At 22.2% G+C, this 27,878-nt stretch overlaps 5 protein-coding genes across 22 annotated transcripts; 2 read left to right on the top strand and 3 right to left on the bottom strand.

Annotated features, from left to right (window-relative positions):
* The first annotated feature begins 639 nt into the window (after positions 1-639).
* Positions 640-4,100, top strand: dgt1 (KAT8 regulatory NSL complex subunit dim gamma-tubulin 1). Of its 6 annotated transcripts, none has more exons than XM_012491798.3 (8): positions 640-929; positions 1,768-1,910; positions 2,005-2,182; positions 2,266-2,434; positions 2,658-2,958; positions 3,055-3,177; positions 3,278-3,418; positions 3,501-4,100. In XM_012491798.3, the coding sequence occupies exons 3-8, from the start codon at positions 2,083-2,085 to the stop codon at positions 3,747-3,749; spliced, it is 1,083 nt and encodes a 360-aa protein (XP_012347252.1). In that variant the 5' UTR covers positions 640-929; positions 1,768-1,910; positions 2,005-2,082; the 3' UTR covers positions 3,750-4,100. The 6 variants fall into 6 exon arrangements, with proteins under 6 accessions (XP_012347252.1, XP_012347253.1, XP_012347249.1 ...); XM_012491799.3 differs by having other exon boundaries at positions 657-929; positions 2,074-2,182; XM_012491795.3 differs by having other exon boundaries at positions 657-929; positions 2,643-2,958.
* A 4,196-nt stretch (positions 4,101-8,296) lies between these two features.
* Positions 8,297-14,757, bottom strand: LOC100865999 (zinc transporter foi). 3 transcript variants are annotated; one of them, XM_012491789.3, is made up of 11 exons: positions 14,586-14,757; positions 12,091-12,818; positions 11,175-11,239; positions 10,780-11,020; positions 10,515-10,684; positions 10,174-10,359; positions 9,938-10,067; positions 9,552-9,821; positions 9,304-9,480; positions 9,051-9,238; positions 8,297-8,975 (listed from the first exon to the last, which is right to left on the bottom strand). In XM_012491789.3, the coding sequence occupies exons 2-11, from the start codon at positions 12,806-12,808 to the stop codon at positions 8,829-8,831; spliced, it is 2,292 nt and encodes a 763-aa protein (XP_012347243.1). In that variant the 5' UTR covers positions 12,809-12,818; positions 14,586-14,757; the 3' UTR covers positions 8,297-8,828. The 3 variants fall into 3 exon arrangements, with proteins under 3 accessions (XP_012347243.1, XP_012347245.1, XP_012347244.1); XM_012491791.3 differs by lacking the exon at positions 14,586-14,757 and adding an exon at positions 12,905-13,032; XM_012491790.3 differs by lacking the exon at positions 14,586-14,757 and having other exon boundaries at positions 12,091-12,893.
* A 1,994-nt stretch (positions 14,758-16,751) lies between these two features.
* On the bottom strand, positions 16,752-20,561 carry RpS9 (ribosomal protein S9). Its single transcript, XM_012491809.3, has 5 exons — positions 20,430-20,561; positions 18,464-18,549; positions 17,940-18,173; positions 17,557-17,743; positions 16,752-16,972 (listed from the first exon to the last, which is right to left on the bottom strand). Exons 3-5 carry the CDS (start codon positions 18,160-18,162, stop codon positions 16,801-16,803), a joined length of 582 nt encoding a protein of 193 aa, XP_012347263.2. The 5' UTR covers positions 18,163-18,173; positions 18,464-18,549; positions 20,430-20,561; the 3' UTR covers positions 16,752-16,800.
* On the top strand, positions 19,174-23,039 carry LOC100866471 (mitochondrial glycine transporter). 8 transcript variants are annotated; one of them, XM_086914679.1, is made up of 9 exons: positions 19,181-19,298; positions 19,799-19,891; positions 20,034-20,071; positions 21,173-21,291; positions 21,375-21,459; positions 21,535-21,714; positions 21,903-22,074; positions 22,164-22,423; positions 22,517-22,820. In XM_086914679.1, exons 3-9 carry the CDS (start codon positions 20,054-20,056, stop codon positions 22,541-22,543), a joined length of 861 nt encoding a protein of 286 aa, XP_086770805.1. In that variant the 5' UTR covers positions 19,181-19,298; positions 19,799-19,891; positions 20,034-20,053; the 3' UTR covers positions 22,544-22,820. The 8 variants fall into 8 exon arrangements, with proteins under 8 accessions (XP_031774915.2, XP_086770805.1, XP_086770802.1 ...); XM_086914680.1 differs by having other exon boundaries at positions 19,199-19,298; positions 19,827-19,891; XM_031919055.2 differs by lacking the exon at positions 20,034-20,071 and having other exon boundaries at positions 19,174-19,298.
* Positions 22,433-27,552, bottom strand: LOC100866120 (luc7-like protein 3). Of its 4 annotated transcripts, none has more exons than XR_015294277.1 (9): positions 27,307-27,552; positions 26,931-27,045; positions 26,570-26,818; positions 26,198-26,404; positions 25,946-26,107; positions 25,660-25,841; positions 25,491-25,579; positions 24,726-25,401; positions 22,433-23,294 (listed from the first exon to the last, which is right to left on the bottom strand). XR_015294277.1 is itself a non-coding variant. In XM_086914671.1 (9 exons), the coding sequence occupies exons 2-8, from the start codon at positions 27,033-27,035 to the stop codon at positions 25,328-25,330; spliced, it is 1,068 nt and encodes a 355-aa protein (XP_086770797.1). In that variant the 5' UTR covers positions 27,036-27,045; positions 27,307-27,552; the 3' UTR covers positions 22,433-23,294; positions 25,291-25,327. The 4 variants fall into 4 exon arrangements, 2 of the variants coding, with proteins under 2 accessions (XP_086770797.1, XP_012347257.1); XM_086914671.1 differs by having other exon boundaries at positions 25,291-25,401; XR_001112706.3 differs by lacking the exon at positions 27,307-27,552 and having other exon boundaries at positions 26,931-27,282.
* Positions 27,553-27,878: the final 326 nt, after the last annotated feature.

Genomic DNA, 27,878 nt, shown 5'->3' with positions numbered 1-27,878 from the left:
TGTAAAGTCAATAGATTTTCTTAATCTCAATAAAATTTTAACAAATTTAAAATCGATCGCAATTTCATTATAATTTAAAACGCGATATATATTAAATATCCAGGATAATTAATTAATACCATATAAATTACTATAGAGAAATATCTTCCGCATGCATTTTTATATTATTGTACACCGATTTATGAACTTTTGGCAGGCCATGAGGTTGGTTATATAAAAAATTATATTATTATTTTAATATTAATTCACTATATAATTTAATAATTCCAATTATAATAATAAAGTAAAAATTCTATACTTTATAGTTGAGGTATTTATATCCATGTAATAACTTTATATACTATTACAATTTACCCCATTTCATATGAAAAAATTAAAAAATATTACTTGTCATTATGTTGCACAAGAAGTTGCAATTTTTCTGACACAATAAACATGTAACAAACTAGTACTGTTTAATTCGAAATAAATATTAATTTTTTATGGCGAGTACGTTACATTGGTTTATTTTAATAAACACGCGTGCATAACGTAAAACCAACTTGGCTAATATTTTATGACCAACGTCATAACCTACCTGAACTTTTTCAGTCTATGATAGGTATGAATCACGTAGTTTATCAATTAGAAGTTTTGAGCTTTCAACTCCCGGAAGTGACGTAATCGTTGAACTAGTAGTATGTGCACGCAGCCAATATTACCCCTGTAGTAGCGTTCCGTTATCTTGATCCTATCGAAGGATCCAGTGTTGTCTTTCGAATATTTAGTATTTATTCAGATACAACTTCAGACTTGCACAATTGTTAATATTTTACGTTTCACAACATAATCTTTTTTACTCTTGAAATAATCAGAAATATATCGATGGTGATAAGCGTGATTGGATTGGCACTGCCTTCCTCTTTGAAGATTTGATATAAGAAATCACAGTAAGTCTCTAAAAAAATTATATTTCGCGGCTTTCTTAAGTCCCGCTTCTCTCGTTTTATTACAATTTTCACAAAAACCAATCACATGTCCGTTTCATTCGTTCGAAATCCGTACATACATCAATGAAACTTCATTCAACATCTCACGTACAAAATGGCGACGATTTACCACTTGTTACAAATACACATTGTATTAAAATTTTATTTTAAAAAAATGATTATAAATTTAAATATATATAATATTTTATATATATTATAATTTTTATATTCAAAATATATTCTTTAAATTAGAAATTATTTTAAATTAATAATATTAATAGAATAATTTTGATTTCCAATGTAAGTTATCGCGCTAAATTTAAAATTATAAAATAAATATGTACATTGTAACTTTTAATTTTATTAAAAAAGTAATTTACAAAATATAATTTTTTGATATTTTTCAAAAATAATATTTCATAATTTTTACTTATTTAATATATAATTTTTTGAATATTAAAATATATAGTATCGGGGTTTTTATCTCGTAAATAAGTATATAATAATTGAATTAAGTATAATAGAATTTTATTTATATTTATATAGAATTTATACTTATCGATGAGATATTTTGTTAATTTCTCGATATTATCGGTTTTGTATTCGATATGTATTCATTCGATATAAAAACTACGATATTATAATCGCAGCTTGCAATTCTTCCATATATTATGTTTCACATTTTTTTAGACATTTTTTACATATGTATTTAATATATTATGATATTTGTTTATTTTTTTTTAATTTATTAATAATAACTTATTATTAAATTATTAATAATAAATACTTAAAATTACAGAATGCTAATATGAAGTAGACACTTCTCAATATAATTTATTCTGTCAATTTATCACTTGAATTCTTCATCAAATTCAAGATTACATTATAATGTTAAAAAAATACTAAAAATCTAGCATTGAAATTGGATAAAGAAGATATTTTGTATGTACTAAATCCAAATTTAATGAATTTCATATATATTATGTATTTTTTATTACATATAAGAATTTTTTTTTAATATTATACTGAATTTTAGATATTATACTGAGCTTAAAAAATCCAAATAGTTTATATAAAGTCAAGAGCTAGATATTCTTTATTACAGACACTTGAAATGCTTTTACTTAATTTAAGCCACTATGTTAAAAAAACAGATTCAAGTACTGAAGATACTGAAGATGAAGAAGGAAAAGTCAAAGCATTAGATCCTTTTAGTAAGTTTTGATTAAATATTCTTTTATTCTTATAAATAAATTAAAATTTTTGTAAAAGCTTTATGTAAAAAATTTTTTTTTAGCTGAAGTTGATGCGTATAAAGTAAATGCAAGTGGACGTGATATTTTGGATTATGCAAGTTCCTCTGATAGTGATGTTGAACCTACAACAGTGAATGATACTTTAAGAGGAAGTTATCTTGATGATAGTGATAATGAAAGTTTATACAGTGCACAAGAAGATCCTTTAAAGTAAGAATATTCTTATGTATGAAAATTTACAATTATATATATGTATATGAAAATTTTATTAAATTGTTTTTTCTGTAGAATATCAGCTAGCTTGCTTTGGCTTGAGCAAATTTTAAAAATGAAATATCAATTATCTGTATTTTTACTTATATCTATTTTGTAGTTGCTTTTTGCAAAAATGAAACAGTAATTTCTATTGAATAATTAGTATTAATTTTTTAAGGCATGCTGGAATTTTTACTGCTGAGGAGGTGATCTACATTGCACGAGAAAAATTAATTAGATTACAATCACTTTATATAGATCAATTTAGAAGATTACAATATATATTAAGAGAAAAAAGAAGAAAATATTTACATGCACTTAAAAAGGAAAAGGAAACATTATGTAGTATATATGATCAACCGAAAGAAACTGCAAAGGAAAAAAAAATTTATGAAAAATTGAAAGCCTTAAATCGTTATCATAGACGTAGTGGAGTTGAAGCTATACTATATAGAAAATCTTTAGAACGTAGAGCACAGGTAAAATATAAATTTTATGATTTTATATAATAAATAGTATCATATATATAACATATTATATAATAATTAACTAAAAATTATATATTTTTGTTACAGGCAACTGTAGGTCCTACACAAAAAATACCAAGTATATCAAAATGTATTTTTACAGAAGGTGGAGTAAAATGTGGAGAAAAAACTCTTCCTGCTGCAAAACATTGTCGCAAACATATTCTTAAAGTAACATATTTATATATTATAATATTATATATTATTAATTTATAATATTATATCATATATCATATAAAAACAAATTGAACAAATTTTATCATCTTAACAGGATCAACATCAAGTTTTGTTTAAAGCATGTGGTGCAATTCGAGCAGATATAGAATGTCATGAGCCAGTACCAGTGATTTTTGATACAAATTGTGTATTTCATATGAATTTACCATCTGAATGTAAATTGGAAACTATGAAAGTAAGATTTTAAAGATACATTTTTTATAAATGTATAAAACAATATGATGCAATATTAACTCTATTTTTATTATAATTATTAGTTTAAAGAATCGAAACCTGAAACACAGGAAATATCAACAATAGATAATCAATCTATAGAAATTGATGTAGTAGGTGAAATTCAAGAAATTGATCCAGATGATGACATGGCAGGATTAATGAGAGAGATGAGTGATGCTGCACATATGAAACCAGTATTTAATGAAAGTTTAAATAGTGAGGCTAGCACAGATACAGCGTTTAGTTTATCAGCTCAGATGAGTGATAAAGATGATCTTGTCTCTGTTTGATAAATTAATTTGTTTGTTACAATATAATTATTCTAATATTTGTATAAAACTGCAAAATTTAATATTTAAATAATATTTATAAATTTTATTTGACTTGTATTGTTAATTATATGTTAAGTGCCTCAATATTAAAAGAATCATATTAACTCATACATATATGTTATATAACAGCAAAAGATTATAAAACATTATAAATATAATTTACAAATATAAAAATTTTTTCTTATATATTGTACATACATACATATATATGATAAAAAATAAAATATATCATTTTCATTTGTAAATATTACATGATCATTGCACAATTTCAAAAATATAATAAAAATAAAATGATTCATCTTAAATATATACAATATATGTTATTTTTTATTGAATTTATTTCTTCATTATTTATAATCTTATTAAACATTTTTTAAATATACAATTAACTGTTTAAACACTAATTATTATCAAATATAAGAAGATCATGATAGTTCTTAAAACTACATCATATAGTTTTAATGAAAGATTATAAATAAAATATTAATTATTTTTATAGTTTGAGATTTACAATAGATTTAAAAAACATTTATTTTATTATATTTCATTTAATTATTTTTAATTTGCATTACTTTATATAAATAATTTTTAAATATTTGAAAAAATATTTTTATAATTTATTTTTGAAAATTTAGTCTATAATATATTAACTTTTACAATGGGATTAATGTATAAACTAATTATTATATTATCAATTCAAATAAATATTAATTCTAAAATAAATTATTCTGATTTTTAAAAATATTTTATTAAATAATTACAAAATAAAATAATATTACAAAAAACAAAAAATGCATTGAATATTAAATTTATTCTGTTTTTTTGTTTGTGATTGAAAATATTACAATTATTATTAATTATAATATTATTTTACAATTTTAAAATTTGAAAACATTTTACAATTCATAAATATTATAAAAATTTTGTAAAAATTTGAAACAAATATATTGAACTAATGTGGTGACATCTTTCTATAATTGTAATTTTTGCGATAGAATTTGATATTGATAATGGCGGAAATGGCGGAAACTCTAAATTAACATTAATTTACATAAATTAAGTATTTGGATATTATAAAATAATTATTTTATAGTTCATTGATGTAATACAATGATTTATAATTTAATGATATTATAATTTATTAATTAAATAAATAACAAAAAATATTATGATTTGTTAAATTATATCAAAATTATTAAATTAAAAATTTTTATTTTGTGTTAATCAATTCTAATTAATTTTCTATAACAATAATTAATATATTTTTATTTAAAAAAAAAAATTTTATTAAAATCGTTGGATGTAAGTATTACATATTTCAATGCTATAAAAATAAAAATAAAAATTATTCAATATATTTATATTATATTCTCTGAAATTATAGAAGTAAAATAATAATTATAATATTTAATAATATTAATAATTTTAATAATAAATTATAATAATTTAATAATTATAATAATATTAATTAATATTAATATTTTATTAAATATTATTATAATTAATATAATAATTAAAATATAAAGTATATTTCATATTATCTGAGTTTAAAGTACATTTTTAATCAAATCTACTAAATTTTTCAATGAGAAAAATAATCTGGAAAAATTAAATAAGCAATTAAATTATTTCTAAGAATTTTAACTTAAATTGATTTAAACTAATACTTGAAAAGTTAAAAAATATAGTTTAATATATTAAAATATTTTTAAAAATTGATTCTGGAGATGAAGACAAAAATTCATTAATTCATTATCAAGGTTTATTTATTATTATAAAAGGATTGCAGATGTTTAAACAAAATAATACAAAAATCTATAAAATATGAATGATAAAAATATTTAAAATATAATATTTGAAGAATAAAGCAAATCTCAATTTAAGCTTCATTTCTTTTTTTATGTTCATAAAAATTTTATTTCGCATAAATATCTGTATCTGCATCTATTTATTAAATTTAAATTATTTACATTATGATTGGTATTGAAAACTTTTATTATTACATTACTATTTCATTTAATAAATAAATATCAATTGTTATTTTTATATATTAACTTTTGTTTTTATCTCTAGAATTGATCTTTTATAAGGTATTCTATGAATATATTGACATTCTATACAGATTTTATTATTAAAAAATTTTATCTAATTTATAAATTTTATGATTATTTTCTTCTTATTCACTATTAGTACTTCAATGTGTTGTACAAATAATTATTTTGTTTTGATAAGTGCTTATATTGAACGAACAAGAATATTATATAAAATTAATATAATATATAAAATTAATCACATTGTTTTAGAGTTTGAAATTTAATTTTTAGGAGGGAATATTTTTACATAAATTATTGATAAAATTCAATAAAATTTATTATTGAAGAATAAATTCATTTTAAGAAATAATAATAAATCAATAATTTAGAGCAATCTTTTTTTTTTTCAAATAAAAATCATTTTACTATCTTTATATTATATATAAAAAAAAAACCCTAAAATCTTTCAGGATATATAATAATATAAACATGTTTCAAAAAACTAATGTTTATGCTTAGCATTTAAATTTTTACAAAAAGCGCAAATCATTTAGTTAAATACATCAGTATTAATGTAAGATATAATTTAAGAAAGTATTTTGCTTATAAGAATATATAACGCTTTTTTTCAATTTTTACATTTTCTGTAAAAAAATACATTGTCATTGATCATGGCATTAATCATTAACATACAAACAAAATAAATGTAAGTAACTTACATCATTTAATTGTTTAACACATTGAATGCCATGTAATTAATCAATTCACTTGACATGAACAAGATTGTTGAACTGGTATTCAAAGTATTAAACAGTACATTTTTTAAGTAACAAAAAAATGTGCAGAATATGTATTTTGAGAATGAATATTCCATGTCATTAGCACAATAAATGCATATATATAGAAATAATTGTATGACAGTAAAAAATTTTGTTTATAACATGATTTTTAGAGAACCAAAGATATTTCAGTATTTTTACAATTATAAATAATAGTTTCTTTTACATAAGTACAGCTAAAAATATTTAGCTTTTATATTTTAATTATGTATTATCTTACGACATGCAGATATGTACATATAATTGTAAATAATCACCAATTCAATGATTGATAATTATTGTGGCAGTATAAGTGGTACTTTTAAAATTTTAATATATTCAATCATGAATAGTGATTTACCGCCTCTATTTATCTGCATCAATACATTTGATGAAATTATTTTGTGCACAAGTGCATTTATAATTATACAAAATTAAAATATGTTGTTTAGATAATTATCTTATTTGATAACTTGTTAGTTACTGAAACACAAACCTAAAAAAATATATATTTTTTTGTAATATTTAAAACATTGTACAAATGCAGAATAATTACAATGAAACAACTTGAAAAAAAATAAGCACAAGTTTCAAAAACAAAATTGTAAACTTTTATAAACTTATTAAAATGCATTTATGATCAATTGATATTTTCTATAATTTGATATTAACTTAATACCATTATTTTTCGTTTTTGATCTTATAATTTGATAAATATATAACTATTTCGACTTAAAATTATTATAAAGTATATAGAGCACTTTGTTAACTTTAATAATACATTTATGACAGAATTACATATAACACTGACTCAATTATAAAATATTTATCTGAAGCATCATTTATTTAAATTGTTGTATCAAAATAAAGAATGCAATTATTAAATATATCACAATCAAACTTGTGTACAAATACACTGACAACTCTAAAATACATACATATTATGTAAATGCCAGGTATCTGACAAGTAAAGAGGTAATGCAGATTATAATTAATCAATATATAATTTTTATATAGGGTGTTAATATATTTGTAGAATATTTCCAAAAAATCGATTCTTGAGAAACAAACAAATAAAAGTTGATATATTTTATATAAAAATTTGAGATTTATTTATTAAGTTATAAGCAGTTTAAGTTTGTATTAAATGAAACAAAGATAGAGATAAAGACAGTAATGTAACAGAGAGAGTGATCTCACTCTCTTTCCATTTCACTTCATCTAAACTTTCAATTTATAATTTAATAAATAAGATCAATCTTAATCAACATTTTTGTCTTCTTTTTTTGACCTCTAGAATTGATTCTTCAAAGATATTCTACAAATATATTAATATCCTGTCATAACAATTAATACATTTTCATAGTGATATTTAATCTAAATATAAAACCGAAACAATTATATCTTCTATAGAAAATTGGGTAAATTTAATTAAAAATGTTTTAACTAAAATAATTGTCAATTAAAGTAATAATTACTCAGTTTTTCTTACATGCATTTAGTTGGTGTTACATGTGTTTCAGTATTACATTTTATGGTTTAATGGTTTCAATATTAGATTTTTAATTTTTTTATAATATTTTTTTATAATCATTAGTTATTATAATTATTAATAAATTAAAAAAATAAGAAAAAACTTAAAAAAAATCGCATGGCATTTTTCAAATTTATGATTTTAATAATAAAATATCAAACATTATCGAATAAAAATTGACTACAATTATCTATTCTTATAATAACCTACTAAAAAAATTATAGAATATTCAAATTTTAGTGAATTATCTAACTGTTTTTATTACTTTCAAAGAACGCAATATCTCAAATATAGTGTTTTTAATAAGTATACTTCAAATATTGTCGTTGCATTTGAATTACCTAATTTTCTTTAATTGTTTAACTCATTTATTCTTGTGCACGGAATACTCTTAGTATTGTAAAACATTTAGCATTTATTTTATTTATACATTCTTAAGTTTTTAACAACAGACTATGTTGTTATCAACAAGAAATCTTATGCTAAATGTGAAAAGAAAAAAAAATAAATTTGTTTCTATTATTATAATAGTAAATATTTTCGGTAAGAATGCACAGTCAAAATTTTATTGACTTAATAGATGACTGTAAATATGGATCTATAGAAAATATTGCAAGCTTACCATTCAAAAAAATTGTCAGTCTTTATAAATTTAATCACTGAATATATTTTTAAGATCATGTTCATAGAGTGCTATAATTAACATTATTCCAAGGCCACATGATAGCCCTAATGCTTGTAAAATACATTGCCATTGAGAGCTACGCTCTACAGAGTGACTTGAAGATAATTCTGGAATCTATATAAATATTTAATGGTTAATTATAATTATCTTATTACATTAAATAAAAAAAAATATACACTACTTACTTACCATATCTACTAAAGCTATATATATAAACATTCCCGCAGCAGCTGCAAACATCCAATTACTTATAGAAGGAGTACTTCCTAATAATACACCAAATATCATACCAAACAAACAAAGTACAGAAGATAACAGATTATAGAAAACAGCTTGTTTAGCGCTCATACCGGCTTTTAATAAAACCGCAAAATCTCCTATTAAAACAGAAACAAAATTTAGTTAAAAATTTAAAATATTTAATATATTTAATATAATATACCTAATTCATGAGGTAATTCGTGACAAAATACAGCTATTGCTGTGGAGAAACCACCCGCTATATTTGCTGAAAAAGCTGCACCTATAGCCATACCATCAGTAAAATTATGCAAACCATCACCCATTACTACCATCCAAGCAACACTCGACATAGATTCAGGTGCAGAATGAACATGACCTAAATAAATTTCATTCATAAAATATATTAGAAATAAAATAGTATATTACTTAAATCAGAGTAGACAATACCATGTGAATGGGTATGACCATGATGTTTCGTTTCGTGTTCACGTATAATAACAGTATAACTTTCTGATTCATTTAATGGTATATCTGCTCCATCTGTATTTTTCTTAGTATTTACTATTGAATCGTCTAGCCTCCAATCTTTGCTTGGTTTCTTTTCTATATCATTCGTCATAATTTTTGAAACTGAATTACAATTTGATGTTAATGGTTTTTCTTCTTCTATCACAGGAGGTCTTTCATGATTATTATGTTGACGATTATGATGATTATCTGAATAATAAATATCCCTTTTATGATAGATTATTTATGCTTTTAACATCGTTCAAAAAATAAAATTAAGAATTTTAAATCAATTATTAAAATTTCAATGAAATTTTTAATTATACCTTGAACATCTGTGCTAATTTCACCATAACAATATGGATATGATGAATATTTATGTTTGCAAAGTTTCTCTCCAACAACATTACTATTTGGTCCATCAGTTTCTCTCATTACTCGAACACGTGGTGGAAGCTAAAATTATAAATAGTTTACAATTACTTAAAAATTAATATATTTTACAAAAATTTATATTTTTATTTATGTTTATTTCTAATGTTAATTTAAATGAAATAATTACTTTATTACGGCGTTGTCGAAGTTTTCTCCATTCTGCTAACATTGTTAAAGCTTTCTCGGTAAAAAAAAATAATGCAAGTCCCATCATTGCAACTAATCCTTTCCACATATTCATATTATGTTGCTCTTTAAAATCTAACTCATGATCATTATGAATATATTCATGACTATGATGCGACATCATTGCCTAAGAAAAAAATAAATTTTTTTTTATATAATAAAATAAACAATATACAATAATTATATATTAAATATACAATTATATATATATATATATATATTAATAATTATATATTAAATATATAATTAATTTAAATATTATAATATCTTATAATATCTTACATGTGGTAAAAGATGTATAAGAGCATCACCACATAATGTTCCTACAGCAAGAGCAACTAAAAATTGTAATAATTGATGATAATAAATTTTACCCATGAAAGGTATAACAGCAACACCAAGTAAACCACAAAGACTGATTATTAGAATACTGATTGTTGAGTAGGCCCACACTGAATAATAAGAAAATTATATATTTAAAATTATAAATTATAATATTTAAAATATAAAATTCTTATTAATATTGATATTTATATCGATTATATACCTTGAACCATATTACGAGTCATATCTTCTCCAAGATATTTATTAATTGTTGTTAGCCTATAATTGTCTGGTACACGAATACAGCCATTTCTCTCTGAGCTTGATTCACCAGCTAACTGATAAATAAGAGCTGGACATACACGTTCAAAAAGCCAACTTGGTAATGTTGAATTATTATTAGTACTCAAATTGTATGGCATATCTCTTGCAACAGTACTTAATAATTCTTTACTACTTAAGCACTGAAATATCGACACAGTTATTTATAGAATATATTTAATTAAAAATTTAAAAACAAATTAATAAAATTTAAAAAACTTGTGTAATTTTTTATAAATATATATAAATAAAATTATATATATAATATTACAATATTAATTATTACAATTTTCTTACTCGTTCTTTTTTAATTCCATTTTCGTATTCTGGTAAACCATTATTTTGCAAATTCTTTGACTTGTCTATAACAAAATTCATATATAAATTTATATAATGATATATTATTCAAAAATTTTTATTAAATAACTTTAAATATTATCTAATATGAAAAAACAATTCATATAATAAATAAAAAATGTTTAAGAAATATTATATATAAAAAGAAGATATTATCTTATTTAAGATAAAATATGCATTACTTAATAGAATTTTAATAAGAATTTTGTAATATGATTTTACTGATAATAAAAAGATGTCAGATATCTACATAGAGGATAACATTACATGTGATATGATTATTTAACCATTGATATCTCATGTAATCAACAAGAATAGTATCAAATTTTGTTTACTCATTCATAATTATAAAATAAATGTTGCTGATTATTTTTTATATATATTATATATTTTTTAAATATATTTTTTTACTTTATACATTAAATGCATTTATTTCATAAAATATTATTAAAATATTAGAATTCAATAAAATCAATAAATAACTCTATAGATTCAATTGAAAAGGAGTTTGAACTCTTAAGTTAAGCTAAATTATGATCAAGATGATTCTTATATTGAATAAAGATAAAATATTATCAGATATAATATACACACACACATACAGTCATACACACATACACACAAGAGTAAATAGCTTATTATGATTGATAGGTTCATAATTGATAATTAAAAGTCATTTACTGGCATTAGCTTTAAAAGACAATATTTATATAAGTTGATCTTGAAATAAGATTTTATTTTCATTTTGAAAAATATATTTTCTTTCTTTTCTTAAATATTATTAAATTAATACAAAATTATTAAATTTAAAAAAAATATTTCTAATAATAAATAATCAATATATGAAAAAACTTACCCAGTGGATTTTCATTGTGACTAGCAACAATATTATGATTTTCTAATCTTGATATATCAGTTAATAATCTCAATAATCCTAATTTTTTTAATAACTTTTCGAAACCTTCCATTGTTATACTTGTACCATCTCCATAAGTTTCAAAAATTTTCTTCATGAAATATTTTTCATCTAAAACATCTACATCATTTCTTTTTGTCCTGATTTTATTAAAAGGACTTTGATTTTTGTCAAATTGTATTATATTCAATTTACTATTTTGTGTAATTTCAAATTGGCCTAATCTTTCTGATATTTCTATATCCTTCAAATTTTTAGAATCTTGTTTCATTATTGGTATGTGGTTATTTTGAATGTTAATTTCTACATTTTCTAGATGTTTCTTTTTAGTATGGACTTCATTTGTGGCAACTGACATCAATAAAGTAGTTTTGTTTCTGATATTTTTATCTAATACATTATAAAATTTAACAGCACCATTATTATAACCATCTAAATTATTTAAACTTAATTTTCTCGCATCCTTTTGCTGTATTTCTTTGAACTTCATTAATGACCAAGATGGTTGTAATTGTTCATTAGGTCGTAATGATTTTTCAGAATTAACAGAATTATGAGTTGCTTGTCCTGAGGTTGAGAATTCAGTATGAGCTGAACATGGAGTATGTGCAGCACATAAAACACAAACTACACAAACTGTGACAAAATGATGTGACATGTCGTATATCCTGTAAAATGAAATAAAAGATTTTAATTTATATACAAATAATTTATATATATATATGTATGAAACCTTTATACCTTTATTACCAACCTTTATCATATTTTAATTTATCATATAATTATAAAATTATTATTATTAATTATTAATTATAAAATAATGAAATAATATATAAATAAAGATATATTCAAATTACATATTTTTATTATAATCTATTCAAAGTCATTAAAAGAGAGAAAATTAAAATATTAAAGATATATTCAAATTACATATTTTTATTATAATCTATTCAAAGTCATTAAAAGAGAGATAATTAAAATACATCAAGTAGTTATCTATGCAAAGTGATAAAATTCAATTTTAACTAATACTATTCTTATATTATAATATGTTATCATTGTAAACATAAAATTATGTAGATTATAATCATAAATTCAAAATATAATGCAGTTATTATTTAAATTATGTTTCAAAATTTTTATTATAGAAAATTAATGATGTTTTAAATAATGACAAAATTATTTTTTCTTTATTTAACATTTAATTTTTTTATATAAAAATAATAAATATAATTTATAATTTTTATAATTGTAGAGAAAAATTTATCATTGTTTATTATAAAAATATTATAAACATAAATCATATATTTCTCATAAGGAAAATGTAATTGTTTTATATAAATTTTATAATAATTTTAAAAATTGTACAAGAAATATTTTTCAACCTTTTTTTGTATTACAACTCTTAAATGAAAATTCTAAAAATATCATTATTTCTATTTATAAAAAAAAATAGTAATTAAATTTCAATAAGCATATTATTAAATGTATTATAAATATTAATATAATGAAATTAACAAAATAATAATTAGTAATTTAAACTTATAATAATAATTAATTTTATTTTGAAGTCTATTATGTTATATTTTTATAACACGATAAATATAACAAAGTTTAATTTTAAAACTTTGATCAATTTCTTAATATAACTTGAAAATTATTATAATTATCATGTTAAATGAAAATCAATTATTTTATCGTTATTTTTATTATACACTTAACTTTTTATTTTATACAAGAACTACAAATGTATAATTAATTTTTTTTACATATATTGAAATGTCATTTATTTTGAAATTTAAAAATGAAAAAATTAAAATTGCGTATAAGAATATTTACGTATTTTGTCAATTTTTATTACTAAAAAATATATAAGGAAAAAAAAACTTATCTTTATAATAAATTATTTTCAATATTATTGTAATTCATAAATTAGATATTTTAAATTAGATAATTTAAATATAAAGTGAAAAAATTATGAATACGTAATAATCAGATAGCCTTCATTCGAAATATGATTTTAACTAAACAAATAAAAAATAATTAATCACAAGTATAAAAAACACATGATGTACTAAAAAATGAAAAGCGCGCATTTTATAAGACAAATCTATGTAAACGAATCAGGATGCATGCGCGCTGTATCATATCCGAAATAGTCAAGATGTTCGATGCTGCAGTCGCTTCTTCAAAAACCGTATTTTTAGCTGTCAAAAAGAGAAGGAGATTCGTGGTTATCGCCCTCCTTGCCCTACCCCGCATTACGGATCCATGACAGAATTTAGAATTTAGGTTAGAAAGGCGGTCTCTTGCTTTAATATAAAAAAAAAGATGTGTCAAGTTTTAATATGGAACCCGGTTGTTTTTTGTCAGTATACGATATCTGATGAAGGGTTACCGGATTATAGTATGATAACACACTGTCATGTAATTACCTTTATTCGATCAGTGAAACAAAATTCCCGCTAGGAAGTAGCATATGTTAATTGATCGAAACGCGCTCACTAGCTTGCGGAAAGCTCGCGAAGTCCCACGTTAACGTAAGAAGAATCCTTCGTTATTCTCGTCTATCCCCTTTCTTCTCTCCTCAACCAACCGTCGCTCACCAATCCCGCCGCATGCAACAAGTATACTCTGAACATAGCTGAATATTGGCATCGACAAGATCGACAAACCTTAAAAAATTCTTTAACGTTACGTAATCATAGCTAAGACAACACTATCGTAACTCGTTAGGTTTCAAATTTCAACAAGTCATATTGCCAACACTGTTATCATATTCTTTGTTATTATGCCATGTTCAAATTAATTACAGTAAGAATTTCTAATTATGTAAGTTATAGTAAATAACTTGAAAATAATAATGAAAAGAATAAAAAATAAATAGAATAAATATTTTTTTTTAAATTAAATTTTATTTTTTAATAATATATTGTTATGATATAATGTATTTATCTTTATTATTATATTTATACGTTAGATTACATAATCATATTAATTGATAATATATTTATTAATATTATTAATATATAGTATTATTATTTGATAAATATATAAAATATATCATAATGTACTTTGTACTTTTTGATAAAATTAAATTAAAAAGTTACGATTATTATGAACAATGTTTCCGATTTGGATAAAATTTTGTAAGTTTTAAGAATAGCATAATATATAAAATATATAGCATAATAGCATAATAATATGTAATAAATAAGTAGATATTTCTCATTTATTCATGTTATATATTTTCATATTATATATTCAAATTTAATTTATTTATAAAACGGCTGTAGTTGTCTTATGTTTTAATTGAATATCATAAGTCTTTGCTCCAGAGATAAAATGTTTGCAATCGTCTTATCCCAACTTGTAAAAATCAATGATCTGCTAGAACATAACTGCATTCAATTTTTTAAAAAATATAATATTATTATTTACATGAAAACAGAAAAAAAATACAATAAAAATGCCGATTGATAAAAAAATATATACAAATTTTAAAATGTTATTTAATTTCGTGACATATATTTTTATTCATAACTGTAATTTCATGAGATGTCCACAAATGATTTAAGAAATAAAAAAACTATTTCTTAAAATTTAAATTTCTTAAAATAATTATTTCGAAAATAATTAAAAAAATTATTGAATTGAATATAATATATTCAATATATAGTTAACGAAAACTTTTCAAATTGGAAAGTTTAAAAAATTATTTGAAAAAATATATTATAAAAAAATAGTATAATTTTTATTCCAAAAATAACGATATATATATGTATTTTTAATAATACAAAAATTTCTTATACAGATTATACATGAATGCTCGTGTCACAGATGTTGATTGCTGCGATATTCTCATACTTCCATATGTTCAAGTATTGCATATATATATTGATATCTTTTCTTTCCTAACTTCTATTTCTTAATTTCCTCTGTTTACTATTTTTTCTATCAAGTTTGTTTTTGAACTTCTAATTCTTTCAATATTAATCAAAACTATATAACATCTCGTTATAGATAAAGTACCTAAACAATCCTTTTTATAAAGATATATATGAAGCACAATTATTGAGAATTAATAAAATTGGCAGATTGATAGCATTTTATTAATAAAAATTACATACCATTAAATATTGATATGATAAGATATCAGAAATGCAATATCAGAAATATTTAATAGTTTAAATATTTAATCAAATTTTCATATAAAATAATGAATAAAGAAGTCAATTTCTAGATATTAAATATGATATTGATACAAATAAGATATATATTACATTAAATAATAAATAATTATATATTAACTACCATATTAAAACTTGAGAATATTTTTCAGCAAAATCGAATCTTTTTTCGCATATTATGTTAATAATTTTGTAACTATGCAAAAAATTTTTATATTAGTTAAAAAATTTATGCTATTGTTTTTTTAGTATTTTCATCTTTATATTAAGATTAAGCATTTGTATTTTTACTTGTTATTGAATATAATATTTAGTTGATAAAATTCTGCATTATATACAGAAAGTAAAAATATTTGTCGATAGACAATGGTAAAAAATATAATCTGAAAAATCGTTTAACATTTAACAATATAACATTTAAGACATACTTTTATTAGTATAAAGTATTACAAAAAATTATTTAATCTTCTTCTTCCTCTGGAGCAGCTCCTCCACTTCCTTTACGCAGATTCTTCCTCTTTACACGACCAGGTCTACCACCACCAAATGGAGATTTTAGCGAAAAGTCAATATGTTTCTGTGAATCCAATCTTACAATGAAAGATGGAATGTTCACCACTTGTTTGCGTACTCTGAAATAAGATAAAATAGAATACATTTTATGCATTATATTTTTATTTCTCAATATTCTGTATTTTTAATATTTCAAAATATGAATTTAAAATGCTATTTAACATATAAAAAAATATACCAATTATTTTTAAAATGAATATATATCCATTAATATATAACAGACGTTAAGTGTAGTTTCACTAACACTTAAGTGGCCTGCCTGAAAGAAAATATTATAATATGTATTGCTCCACATTCTTGAGCATCTTAGCTACCCATCCAATATTTAAGTCATATTTTTTCTATCATTTTGAAGAAACAATCAATCAGGAAAAGTGTATGAACACCTGCAGTAGTCAAAAGACTATTACTATCATATTTTATAATTAAGTAAAATTAATAAAAGTGATTGAAATACTTGTTTCAGAAAAAAAAAAAAATAAAGATTATGTTTCCAGATCTGAAACCAGATAAATGTTTATTTTTATCTGGTGATTAATCAGGAGATTGATATTGCCTTAAAGATTAGAAAAAATCTATATATAATCAGATATTTCTTGCCCATTTTTTAAGGCATATAAAATATAAATTTAGTAAAATTTACCTAATGTGACGTTGACGAATAAGTACACGAGCATGATGTATAGACTTAGCAAGTCCCAATTTAAATACTTGAGTTTGAAGTCGTCTTTCTAAGAAATCTTCAATCTTCAAACCAAGAACATAATCAAGCTTCATACGGCTTTCATCTAGCACTCCAATTCTTACCAAACGTCGTAAAAGAGCATTTCCTAATAAATATACATTTTAATGAATAAAATGTTAAAATACAGAGTAATAATATTAATTATATTAATGATTTTATCAGTAGAATATATCGTCAAAATTATCAATCAGACAAGAGGTGTCAAAAATATATATTCATCATAATTATTTTATAAGTCTTAAAAATTTATTAATTTAAAAAATATAGAGTTTATTTCATACCCTCAAATAAACGTTTAGGATCCTTCTCTTCTAAAGTAAGAAGTTCTCGAGCAGCTTTTCGGATATTTGCGAGAGTATATTTAACTCTCCATACTTCACGCTTGTTGCGAAGACCATATTCACCAATAATTCGTAATTCTTGATCTAAACGAGCCTTTTCATAAGGTCTTCTTGGGGTAACATAAGTTTTTGAGAAAACTGAAGGTATTCTTCCATTCACCATTTTGTGCAATCCTGAGATGTATTTAATTAAAAAAAATGTTGCTTTTATATATTATATATGCAACTTTAAAAAAATTTATTATAATTTTGTGATATTATATTTCTTATATTGATATATTACATATAAAATATATTTAATGCATGTAAAATTCATTATCACGTGTACATTTAGAAATATATAATTAAATTAAAAAAAAAATTTAATTTGTTTAATAATTACTTTCAAAAAAGTTAGTAAATTTTAAAAATCCATATTGTAATTAAAATAAATTGAATTTTTAAATAACTTTTAAATATCATACCTTACTCTCAATTGTGCAAGAGTAACGACCACACCGCGTTGGAAGAAAAGTCGAAATGGCCGAACTCATACTGTAAAGCTATAATTCTAAAGCGAATACAGCGCTTAAACAGGAAGTCTGATACATTTTAACTAGCGGGTTTTTTAAAAAATATACAAAAATATTAATGTTTAGTAATATCTTATACAATATTAAATTATTAAATATTTTGATCGAAAATCTATTTATATTATTTACATTAGTATATATAAAAAATGCTTAGTTCTTATATTTATCATATTTGAATAAACATATTAATAAAAAAAAATTAAATACTTTTTTTTTAAATATTTAAAATTATTTGATTATATTTCTATTTTTTTTTAAATATTTTTATATTTTATAATATGACTTTTTTTACATTATATTTACTCATTCATTTACATTTATTCAGAACATTTTCTTTATATTACATTATAATAAATCAATTTATATACATAATTCATTTCAATATTTAATGAATATATATGTATATATATTTTATCAATTTTTGCATTATAATAATATTACATTCAAAAATATTTCGTATTTCGTATATATAAAATAAATAATAAATTATTTTCACTATTTTTTAATTATAAATTTGAAATAAATAATTTACATTATTTATTTATATGTATTTACAAATATATTATGAAAAATATTGCAAACAAATTTATTTCGAAACAATTAATTTTTAGATAAGAAATTAATTTTATAAGTCTTCTGTAATATTTTTACAGAATTTTGCATTCTTCGTTATTGTTGATATTATTTTAATTCTGTTTTTGTTTTAATTTTGTATGTTCCATACAAAGTACGTACAAATATAATAATAAAATAATATTTAGAATATGTACGTAGTATTTTATAGCAAGCAATAAAATTGTGTTTTTATCTAAATTTTTTAATTCTAACCTAATATGAATTTTTATGAATATTCGAAATATTTTGATATACATAAATTCTTCATTATAAATATGTGACATTTATTATTATAGAATATTATGATATATATATATATAAATGAAAATTTAGTATTTAAAATAAATATTTTTTTTTTTTTACGTAACATTGTTTCAATAAAATAAATTTAAAAAATTTTTTTTGAAGCTTTTTCAAAAATTATTTCTGAATTTTATAATAATTAAATTTATTTTGTTAAATATAAAAATAGATGATAATTTGAGATTAAAATCAATAAATAATATATTTTGTATTTTTATATTTTTAGATGAAATATAATGAAATGTTTCATATTCATAAGTCACGTTTAATTCACGTTTCATATAAAGTCACGTTTAATTCACGTTTCAGTTTAATATTTTTTGATTTTTTGCTGAAGAATGTATCGATATGCAGGGTTATTCTATTGACCCCGAACAAAATGAAATGAAGATAAAAGAAGATGTAAGTAACAGTCACGTTTATAACACATTCAGTATCTTAGTGACATTAAAGTAAGCATTAAGAAAGTATCTTTTGTTTCACTATTGTGTTATATTTAGAAATAGTTCAATTTATTATAATTTCAAATTCATTCATTTTTAAGCTTCCAATAAATTTTATGTTATGGAGATTTTTGGAAGTGTAAGTATCTCCGTTTATTTTTGAGTAATAACTATTTGTTATAATTTTTGAATTTTTATGTAATAAATTTTTTTTTTAATTGTAATGAAAATGTCTGATATAAAGGGTAAATATTATTATAGGTGAAGCTATATGACTGTTTAAATAATTTTATTTAACATATTTTTTTTGTATCAACAGTTATTTTTTAATAAAATTAATTATAATATTTTATACTTAATATTATATAAAAAATATAAAAGTATTGAAATAAGTATATTAAGTAAAGTTATTTTGACAAAATTTATCTTATAAATTGAATAAAAAGAGAGAAAGAAAGAGAGAAAGAGAGATACTAAGATATTTGAATAAAAAATACCTCTAATTAGAAAAAGAGGTGTACTGGATTGGAGATGATTTATGTGGAGCAGTATCCACCATTTAGTATCTCATGTGTTCATTTGCATTATGAGATTGCAAGTTTGATGTCCCAAATTTACAAGTATAAGCTGAAAAAGAAAATAAAAAATTATCTATTCTACGACTATCATAAATATTGATCTATTATACAATTAAATATATTAATGGTTTTAATAGTATTGAAAATAATATTTAATAATATTAAAAACGAAATTTTAATATTTAAAAAGGTATTAAAATATAATAATTATTAAAAATATTATATTTGTATCAAACTATTAATTATTATTAATCTTTTTCAAAAATTAATTATTATTTATCTTTTTTATAAAAAATGATCATAGTCTATTGTTTTTATACCTTTGAATATAATTTATGATTAAAATAAATAATTAATAAATAAAAAAAAATTATTTCGTAATATACTGATGACCCAAGGAACTGCATTTATAGATAACGATTATAATGACCTTTTAAAGGAAATTTATAACTCACGTGAGCAAACTCGTGCAAGATATGACATATATTTATTACAAGAATAATTTATGTATTAATATCTACATCTATTGTATGATATTTTTCATATACATTATTTTTTTGATTATTTTTATGAATATACATTCATATAATATTTTAAAAATATTTAATTAGGAATATATTATTTATTTAAATATATTTTTGAAATCGAAATTTTTTTTTTAGTATCCTATTTTGAAATCTTTTCTCGCGGGATCATTATCTGGAACATTTTCAACTATTTTATTTCAACCATTAGATCTTATTAAAACCAGACTTCAAAGCAAAGTAAATCTTCATCTTGAGTAAGTATAAAATTTTATTTTCTTCATTATTTTATATAAAATTTCTTCTTAATTATTATTTTATTGTTTTCTGTTTATTCTAGTACTCCAAAAACTAATACTTTAGGTACAGTAATTCATATCATTAAAAATGAAAATGTACTTGGACTTTGGAAAGGTATAACTCCGGTAAGAATTTTAAATTTTAAAAGAATTATAAAGTTTAAAAATCTTATCAAGATATATTAATTAAGAATTTTTTAGTCCATTACAAGAGTTGTACCTGGTGTTGGATTATATTTTTCATCATTACACTGGTTAAAGCATACATTGCATGTAAAAGATCCACTCACACCTACAGAAGCACTGTTATTAGGCATTACTGCAAGATCTATGTCTGGAGCTTTATTAATTCCAATAACAGTAGTAAAAACACGTTTTGAAGTACGTGAAATTATTATAAATATATTTACATTTTTTATATAATATATTATACATCATAGAAAGAAAAATATACAGAAAGTAAAATTAGATATATGATTAGGCATAAAAATACTAATACTAATAATCTAGAATATTCTACTTAATACGAGTTGCATGAAATTACGAAAATATTGATCTTATTTTCACAGAGTGAAATTTATAAATATAACAGTGTAGGAGAAGCATTGAAAATAATTTACAAGCAGGAAGGAATAAGAGGTCTTTCAAGTGGATTAGTACCAACATTACTAAGAGATGCTCCTTATAGCGGCCTTTATCTCACGTTTTATACACAATTAAAAAATATTGTTATAGAAGCAGGTAAATTTTTCATTAAAATTAAGGGAAGTTTAAAATCAACTTATTCTTATAATAATAATTATATGTTTTAATATAAATTTTGTTTTTAGATTTGCCCTATGTCAAATCATCTGCTCCAATTCATTTCAGTTGTGGAATATTAGCAGGAATATTTGCTTCTACTGTAACACAACCTGCTGATGTAATCAAGACAAAAATGCAATTATATCCTAATGAATTTAAAAATGTTCGTAACGCAGTTTTTAGGATTTACAAGAAATATGGTATGTTAGGATATTTTAAAGGCATTGTTCCACGAATATTGAGAAGGACATTAATGACTGCAATGGCTTGGACCGTATATGAAGAGGTAGCAAAATTATTAAATCTTTCAATTTTTTATTATTAAGACAATATAAATTCTAAAACAAATTATACGAATTAAATGATATATTATTTTTAGGTTACAAAATTTATGGGACTTAAATAAAATTTTTTCTATTTAATGATATAACTCTTTGATTCGTTGACATAAAATTTAAAAAAATTAAATAATTTACGCATGATAAAATCAGTCAGCCAATACGAATATTTACACTTGATATACAGTATTTTAGTTTTATACAAAGATAATTTGATTATAGCAAATCATTGTATCATAGCAAATATTACTACTATGTACAGTATTCAGATAGAATATCCTATCGCTCAATAGTATATTGTTCGTGTATATACTTATTTAATAAATTTTATAATTTAATGTTAAAGATTGTACAGTATCTGTTATTTTGTTTATAATTCTGACTATTTTAATGTTTTGTATGTTTTTCAAAATAACCTGATACTTTTATTGTAGTACTGTTTTATTAATTTTAATTAACAATTTTAAGAGTATTACAATGCAAATTATAGACAATTTACCTTGATATTTTTTATCATATGTAGCCTAGAGTAACATTTGCAAATAAGAATAAATTACTAATAAATCTGTTTTTAATTTTTTCCCTATATCATAATATAATGTTGATAACAATAATTATGTATTCAATTCTTTTAATTTTATGATTTTTCTTGTAATTAACTTCAAGAAAACGCGATGTAGTAAAAATGAACCAAACGCAGGTGTATAAAATTCATGATTGGAATTTTTAGATTATGCAAAATCTTTACCTCAATATTATATTAAGCAGTGTGCAAGTGAGCCTGTTGCATTGGTTACATCTCCATGGCATGTCTTCTGTCTGAAAATAGACAATACAACTTTCAAATGTTGATGATCCTCATTATTTTTTCTTTCATATTAATTTAAGTCGTTACCAAACAGCAGGATAACGTATTCGTATATTATTTGTTAACCTTGACCTAATTACATGACATATTTAACAAAAATATCATACTTCTGTCGGCTACATGTGTGAAAGGTAAATTACATAATTAAAATTGATCATCTTTGATTGTGACATTGGAAAAATAAAATTATTTTTTAAACTATATAAAATTAAAATAAAAAAAAATTAATATATATTGTATTAACTGTCACAGAAATTATATGATTAATTATTGATCTATTTATTGCTTGTTGATATAAAAATTTAACATAAATTAAGAAATTTACTTTTTGTTTTGTGTAAATGAAATCTGTCAGTTGAAACCAAATAATATTTGGTAAATCTATTTTTAGTAATCTCATTTATAAAAGAATTTAAAATATGACAATATATAAATGAAAAATGAAAATCTATCATGAGGATAATAAATTTTAATTTTTTATAATTTGAAACAATTAGAATTTTTCACTATCAAGACTCCTTTCATCCCAATGCAACAATATAAGATGATCGTTTTTTTTAAGTTGTTATTTTGGTATTTTGTTTTTTCTTAAAAAGATTTTTTTTTAATTTAGTTGGTTCAGAAAACAAATTATTAAATGTATATAAATGATTTATTATGATTTAATATGAAATACACAAATGTAGTACGCGCATAAAGTATGAGTTTTCTATAAGTCGAAATGAAGGGCGCGACAAAAGAATAAGATATAATTAAAGGAGATGTCCTCGGAGCACCATAAGACACATTCCACGTGACCTGTCATCAACCTTCAAATCGCTGTACCATGATACTATGAGATTTATATGTATACGACTTTCTAATAGAAAAATTTGACCGAGCTTCGCCATGTCCTGTCTCTCAAAACTAAAAATAATGGAGAAAAAATGCATGCAAAGGGAAGAATGCATCATATATGATACATGTTACTCGAACTTTTACAAATAAAGTTCAAATGACGACGATAAGACTATATGCCAAAATTACATTCTGAATCAATAATAGCCACATGGCTGTTAAATAAATATACATTTCTGGACTATACATATGAATCTGTTATAATAAACTATTGCTTTATTTTCTTAAATTCAATTATTAAAATTGTTCCTTTGAATTCATAGCAGAAATCTTCCTGGCTAATTGATAATTTTTCGATTTTAAATAGAATATGCTCCAATAAATTGCAATCAGGGAATAAGGAAAGTAAGAGTAGGAGATTATTATCATAACTTTATAACTTTATAAGCATTCGAATATCGTCGAAAATAAAGATCACCATTTTGAAAATGTCTAACTTTCCTAATAAAAGGACATGTTTGGTATTATCATTCCGATATAAATACCTCAGAAATGCGTAGTAGAAGCTAGGATTGTATAGTCACAGTCACACAGGGCACTGTTGTGGCAGGTCTACGGAAGTAGGCACTGTTTCCTCCACTAAACCACTAATTTCTTTTCGACAAAAAAGCTATGCAGTCGTTGAAATTATATAATTGATTTACCCTATGAAGACATTATACCGATCAAAGCAAGCATAGGTATACCTTCTCCTATCTTGCTCTGTAGACAATATCTATAATACTACATGATAAAAATACCTTTCGTATGGGAACAATATTACTATTCCTTGCTCGACATTACCTCGATGCACCGTTTTTCAGTAATACGTTACATAGAGCAAGCTCGTCACTTTCAAAATTAAACGCTGTACAAACAGGTCCATATGAAATTTAGTACAAGTGTTTCTCCGATTAATAGGCAGGACCAGAGACTGGCTCGCTGTGACTATGCCATTCTTCAAAATTACAGATAATTATCATGTATATATTATGTGCATCTAATGAAACTCACCTGGTAAAGAACCTGTACAGTAATTGAGACGAATATGCTATATTGTTTAGTGCATACCTGGCTTACTTCTCACTCACTAACCAATCAAGAGTTGTTACTTGTGACTTCGACTTCTAGATCGATGGCGTCGCCGGTTGTGATGACTCGAGCTTCGATGATCACGATTTCCTAAAAGTGTGTAATAAATTTATAAAATTCCTAAAATTTTTTTATTTGGTAATGATTAAAATTTTACAATGTATATTATTTTTAAGTACCTTTATCTCGTGCATGACGTCGGTGATCATCATCTCGATGTCTGTCATGTTTATCTCTTGATCTACTTCTACTTCTGTGTCCCGAATTTCTAAATATAATTAGCATTATGAAATATTTCCTATTATATTTTATATTTAATAAGTTAAAAAGAATATTTTAGTAATTTACCTATGACTGCCCGAATCATGTCTGCCTTTATCGTCATCGCGTCTACGGCGTTTATCTCTTTCTCTATCTCTATCTCGATCATCTCTTCTTCGTCTATCAAGTTCTTCATTGGCACGTGCTCTTTGTTTCCTATCTTCTTCTCTTCTTTGTTCTTTTTCATCTCTAGCTTTCTCACGTTTACTCTAAAATTGTTTTTATAAGAAATATTATTTTGTTATTTAAATTAATATTAAAAAAGTTAAGTTATATATTAAAAAAATCTATTTGCACAAAAATTATAAATTACCATAATTTCTTGAAGAGCACTTTTTAATCTAGCATATCCAACATGTTGTTTACCCATTAGATGATCATCAATTCGTTGTTGTGCATCTCCAACAATAAGAAATGCACCACATACATCGCATACTTCCATTTGTTTTTCTTGTGCAGCAGCTAATTCGGCAGTCTAAAATAAATTAAAGTTTAATTTTCTCTGTTCTTTCTTTACAATATTAATGTGATACATAACAACATTTATCTGATATAATGACTTTACCTGGTTATAATGACTATTGTCATTAGATTTCCTTAAGGTTTCTCGTTCTTCTTTTAATTGATCACATAATCTCATTAAACCTTGAGCCTGTTCCACATTACCTTGTATACCACTTTGTTCTGCTTCTTCTACTAATTTATTAATTTTCTCAGTTAAAAGTGCAATTTGTTCTTCATTTCTCTGAGTTTGTGCTGGTGTTAAAGTAGGCTAATAAATAAGAATTGATAATCTTTTCATCATTCATTTTATATCAATGCATGTAACAAGATTATTATAATTAATAAAAAAGAAAAAAAACATAATACTTTAAAATGATTATTTAAAAAGAAAAAGAACGTAATACTTTAAAATGATTATTAGAAATTTATTTACCGCTTCAGTTCTTCCAATAAGAGCTAATCGTTGTTTTCCTTTTATTATTTTTCTTTCAACCTCATTTAACATACTTTGACAAAATCTAATAAATTCATCTTCATATTGTTGTTTTCGATATGAATATGGAGCTTTTTCAAACAGTTCTCTAGCTTCATCATCATGTACTCGAGAACATGCACCCAAATCAGCTCTCGTATTAACAAATAAATCATGAGGACAAAATTTAACTAAATATAATTTACAAAACTGGAATGGGAAATAGGAATTCAATGAAAATTTATGATGAAATGTCAATACTCCGGAATTTGATTTTCTTAATGACTATGTGATTGAAATATCAATATTTTCGAAAACTTACTTCAGGATCTTCCCAATTAAGTTCTTTAGGTTTTTCATTAGGAAGAACATTTCTGTTTCTTCCCATAAGTTCATCAAGTAGAGCAGCAGCAGCAGCAGCAGCCATTTCTAAAATTCTTTATTGAATGTCGTTTATTAATGGTGTATAAAAACCCACTGATAATTTTTATATTGACAGTATGAAATTTATCGCGTTTGTTTGTATTTCACTTGAAGAATGTGATAATTGAAACTATATAAATTCATTCCAAAATAAAAAGAGTACACAGCGACACTAAGCACTCAAACGAAGTGATATCTTGATTCTAACCCTGAACCCTTTTTTCAGAAGGCGGTAGTGTAGCAAACAATATGGCGAAATTCATAGAAATACTTACATATTACATGAAAGCAAACAAGAGAAAATCCAAATTTGTATTCCTTCAATTCAATAAACAATGCATATTAAACGAATCCTAACTTGTTTTATATTTCTTTCAATTGTCTATTTTTTATTTAATATAAATATCTTAGAAAATTTAAAAAAAATATTTACAATATAACGCAAATCACACTACACGCTCTCACAATCTTCATTACTACGTGATATAACATGAAACATCAATGTTTTGTTTCGCTATAATAAATATATATATATATATTTACATATATACATATGTAATATATAATACATATATACATATGTAATATATACATATATTTATTTTGATATTATTTTTTTTTATAAAAATAAAAAATAATTGAATTATTTTTAATTATATCTGATACATAATGATATATCAATTAATTTTTTTATATATTTCTTGTTACATAAAACTCGTTTAAACAGATAGTTGACTATTTCTCCGTACAAATTTAAATGTATTTAAATTTTATATTATTTTGAATTAAAAAAATTATTCAGTTTTTTTGATATTTTTTAGATATTTGTTTAAAAAATATTTATATA

Source organism: Apis florea, unplaced genomic scaffold (genome assembly GCF_048593485.1).
Source record: "Apis florea isolate Af1SG1 unplaced genomic scaffold, ASM4859348v1 contig_3696_pilon, whole genome shotgun sequence".
NCBI classification, from domain to species: domain Eukaryota; kingdom Metazoa; phylum Arthropoda; class Insecta; order Hymenoptera; family Apidae; genus Apis; species Apis florea.
This window is presented reverse-complemented; position numbering and strand designations above follow the sequence as displayed.

Coding starts and splice junctions, on each gene's coding strand:
- dgt1 (XM_012491795.3), top strand. CDS start 2,083: ATGCTTTTACTTAATTTAAGCCACTATGTTAAAAAAACAGATTCAAGT. Junction 2,435..2,642: donor GCACAAGAAGATCCTTTAAA/GTAAGAATATTC, acceptor TTGAATAATTAG/TATTAATTTTTTAAGGCATG. Junction 3,419..3,500: donor GTAAATTGGAAACTATGAAA/GTAAGATTTTAA, acceptor TATAATTATTAG/TTTAAAGAATCGAAACCTGA.
- LOC100865999 (XM_012491789.3), bottom strand. CDS start 12,808: ATGTCACATCATTTTGTCACAGTTTGTGTAGTTTGTGTTTTATGTGCT. Junction 11,021..11,174: donor ATGGAATTAAAAAAGAACGA/GTAAGAAAATTG, acceptor TCGATATTTCAG/TGCTTAAGTAGTAAAGAATT. Junction 10,685..10,779: donor GACTCGTAATATGGTTCAAG/GTATATAATCGA, acceptor CTTATTATTCAG/TGTGGGCCTACTCAACAATC.
- RpS9 (XM_012491809.3), bottom strand. CDS start 18,162: ATGGTGAATGGAAGAATACCTTCAGTTTTCTCAAAAACTTATGTTACC. Junction 17,744..17,939: donor TCCTAAACGTTTATTTGAGG/GTATGAAATAAA, acceptor TATATTTATTAG/GAAATGCTCTTTTACGACGT. Junction 16,973..17,556: donor ATTCGTCAACGTCACATTAG/GTAAATTTTACT, acceptor ATCTTATTTCAG/AGTACGCAAACAAGTGGTGA.
- LOC100866471 (XM_086914673.1), top strand. CDS start 19,838: ATGCAGGGTTATTCTATTGACCCCGAACAAAATGAAATGAAGATAAAA. Junction 21,292..21,374: donor AAAGTAAATCTTCATCTTGA/GTAAGTATAAAA, acceptor TGTTTATTCTAG/TACTCCAAAAACTAATACTT. Junction 22,075..22,163: donor AAATATTGTTATAGAAGCAG/GTAAATTTTTCA, acceptor TTTTGTTTTTAG/ATTTGCCCTATGTCAAATCA.
- LOC100866120 (XM_086914671.1), bottom strand. CDS start 27,035: ATGGCTGCTGCTGCTGCTGCTGCTCTACTTGATGAACTTATGGGAAGA. Junction 26,108..26,197: donor ACAATAGTCATTATAACCAG/GTAAAGTCATTA, acceptor AATTTATTTTAG/ACTGCCGAATTAGCTGCTGC. Junction 25,402..25,490: donor ACGTCATGCACGAGATAAAG/GTACTTAAAAAT, acceptor ACACACTTTTAG/GAAATCGTGATCATCGAAGC.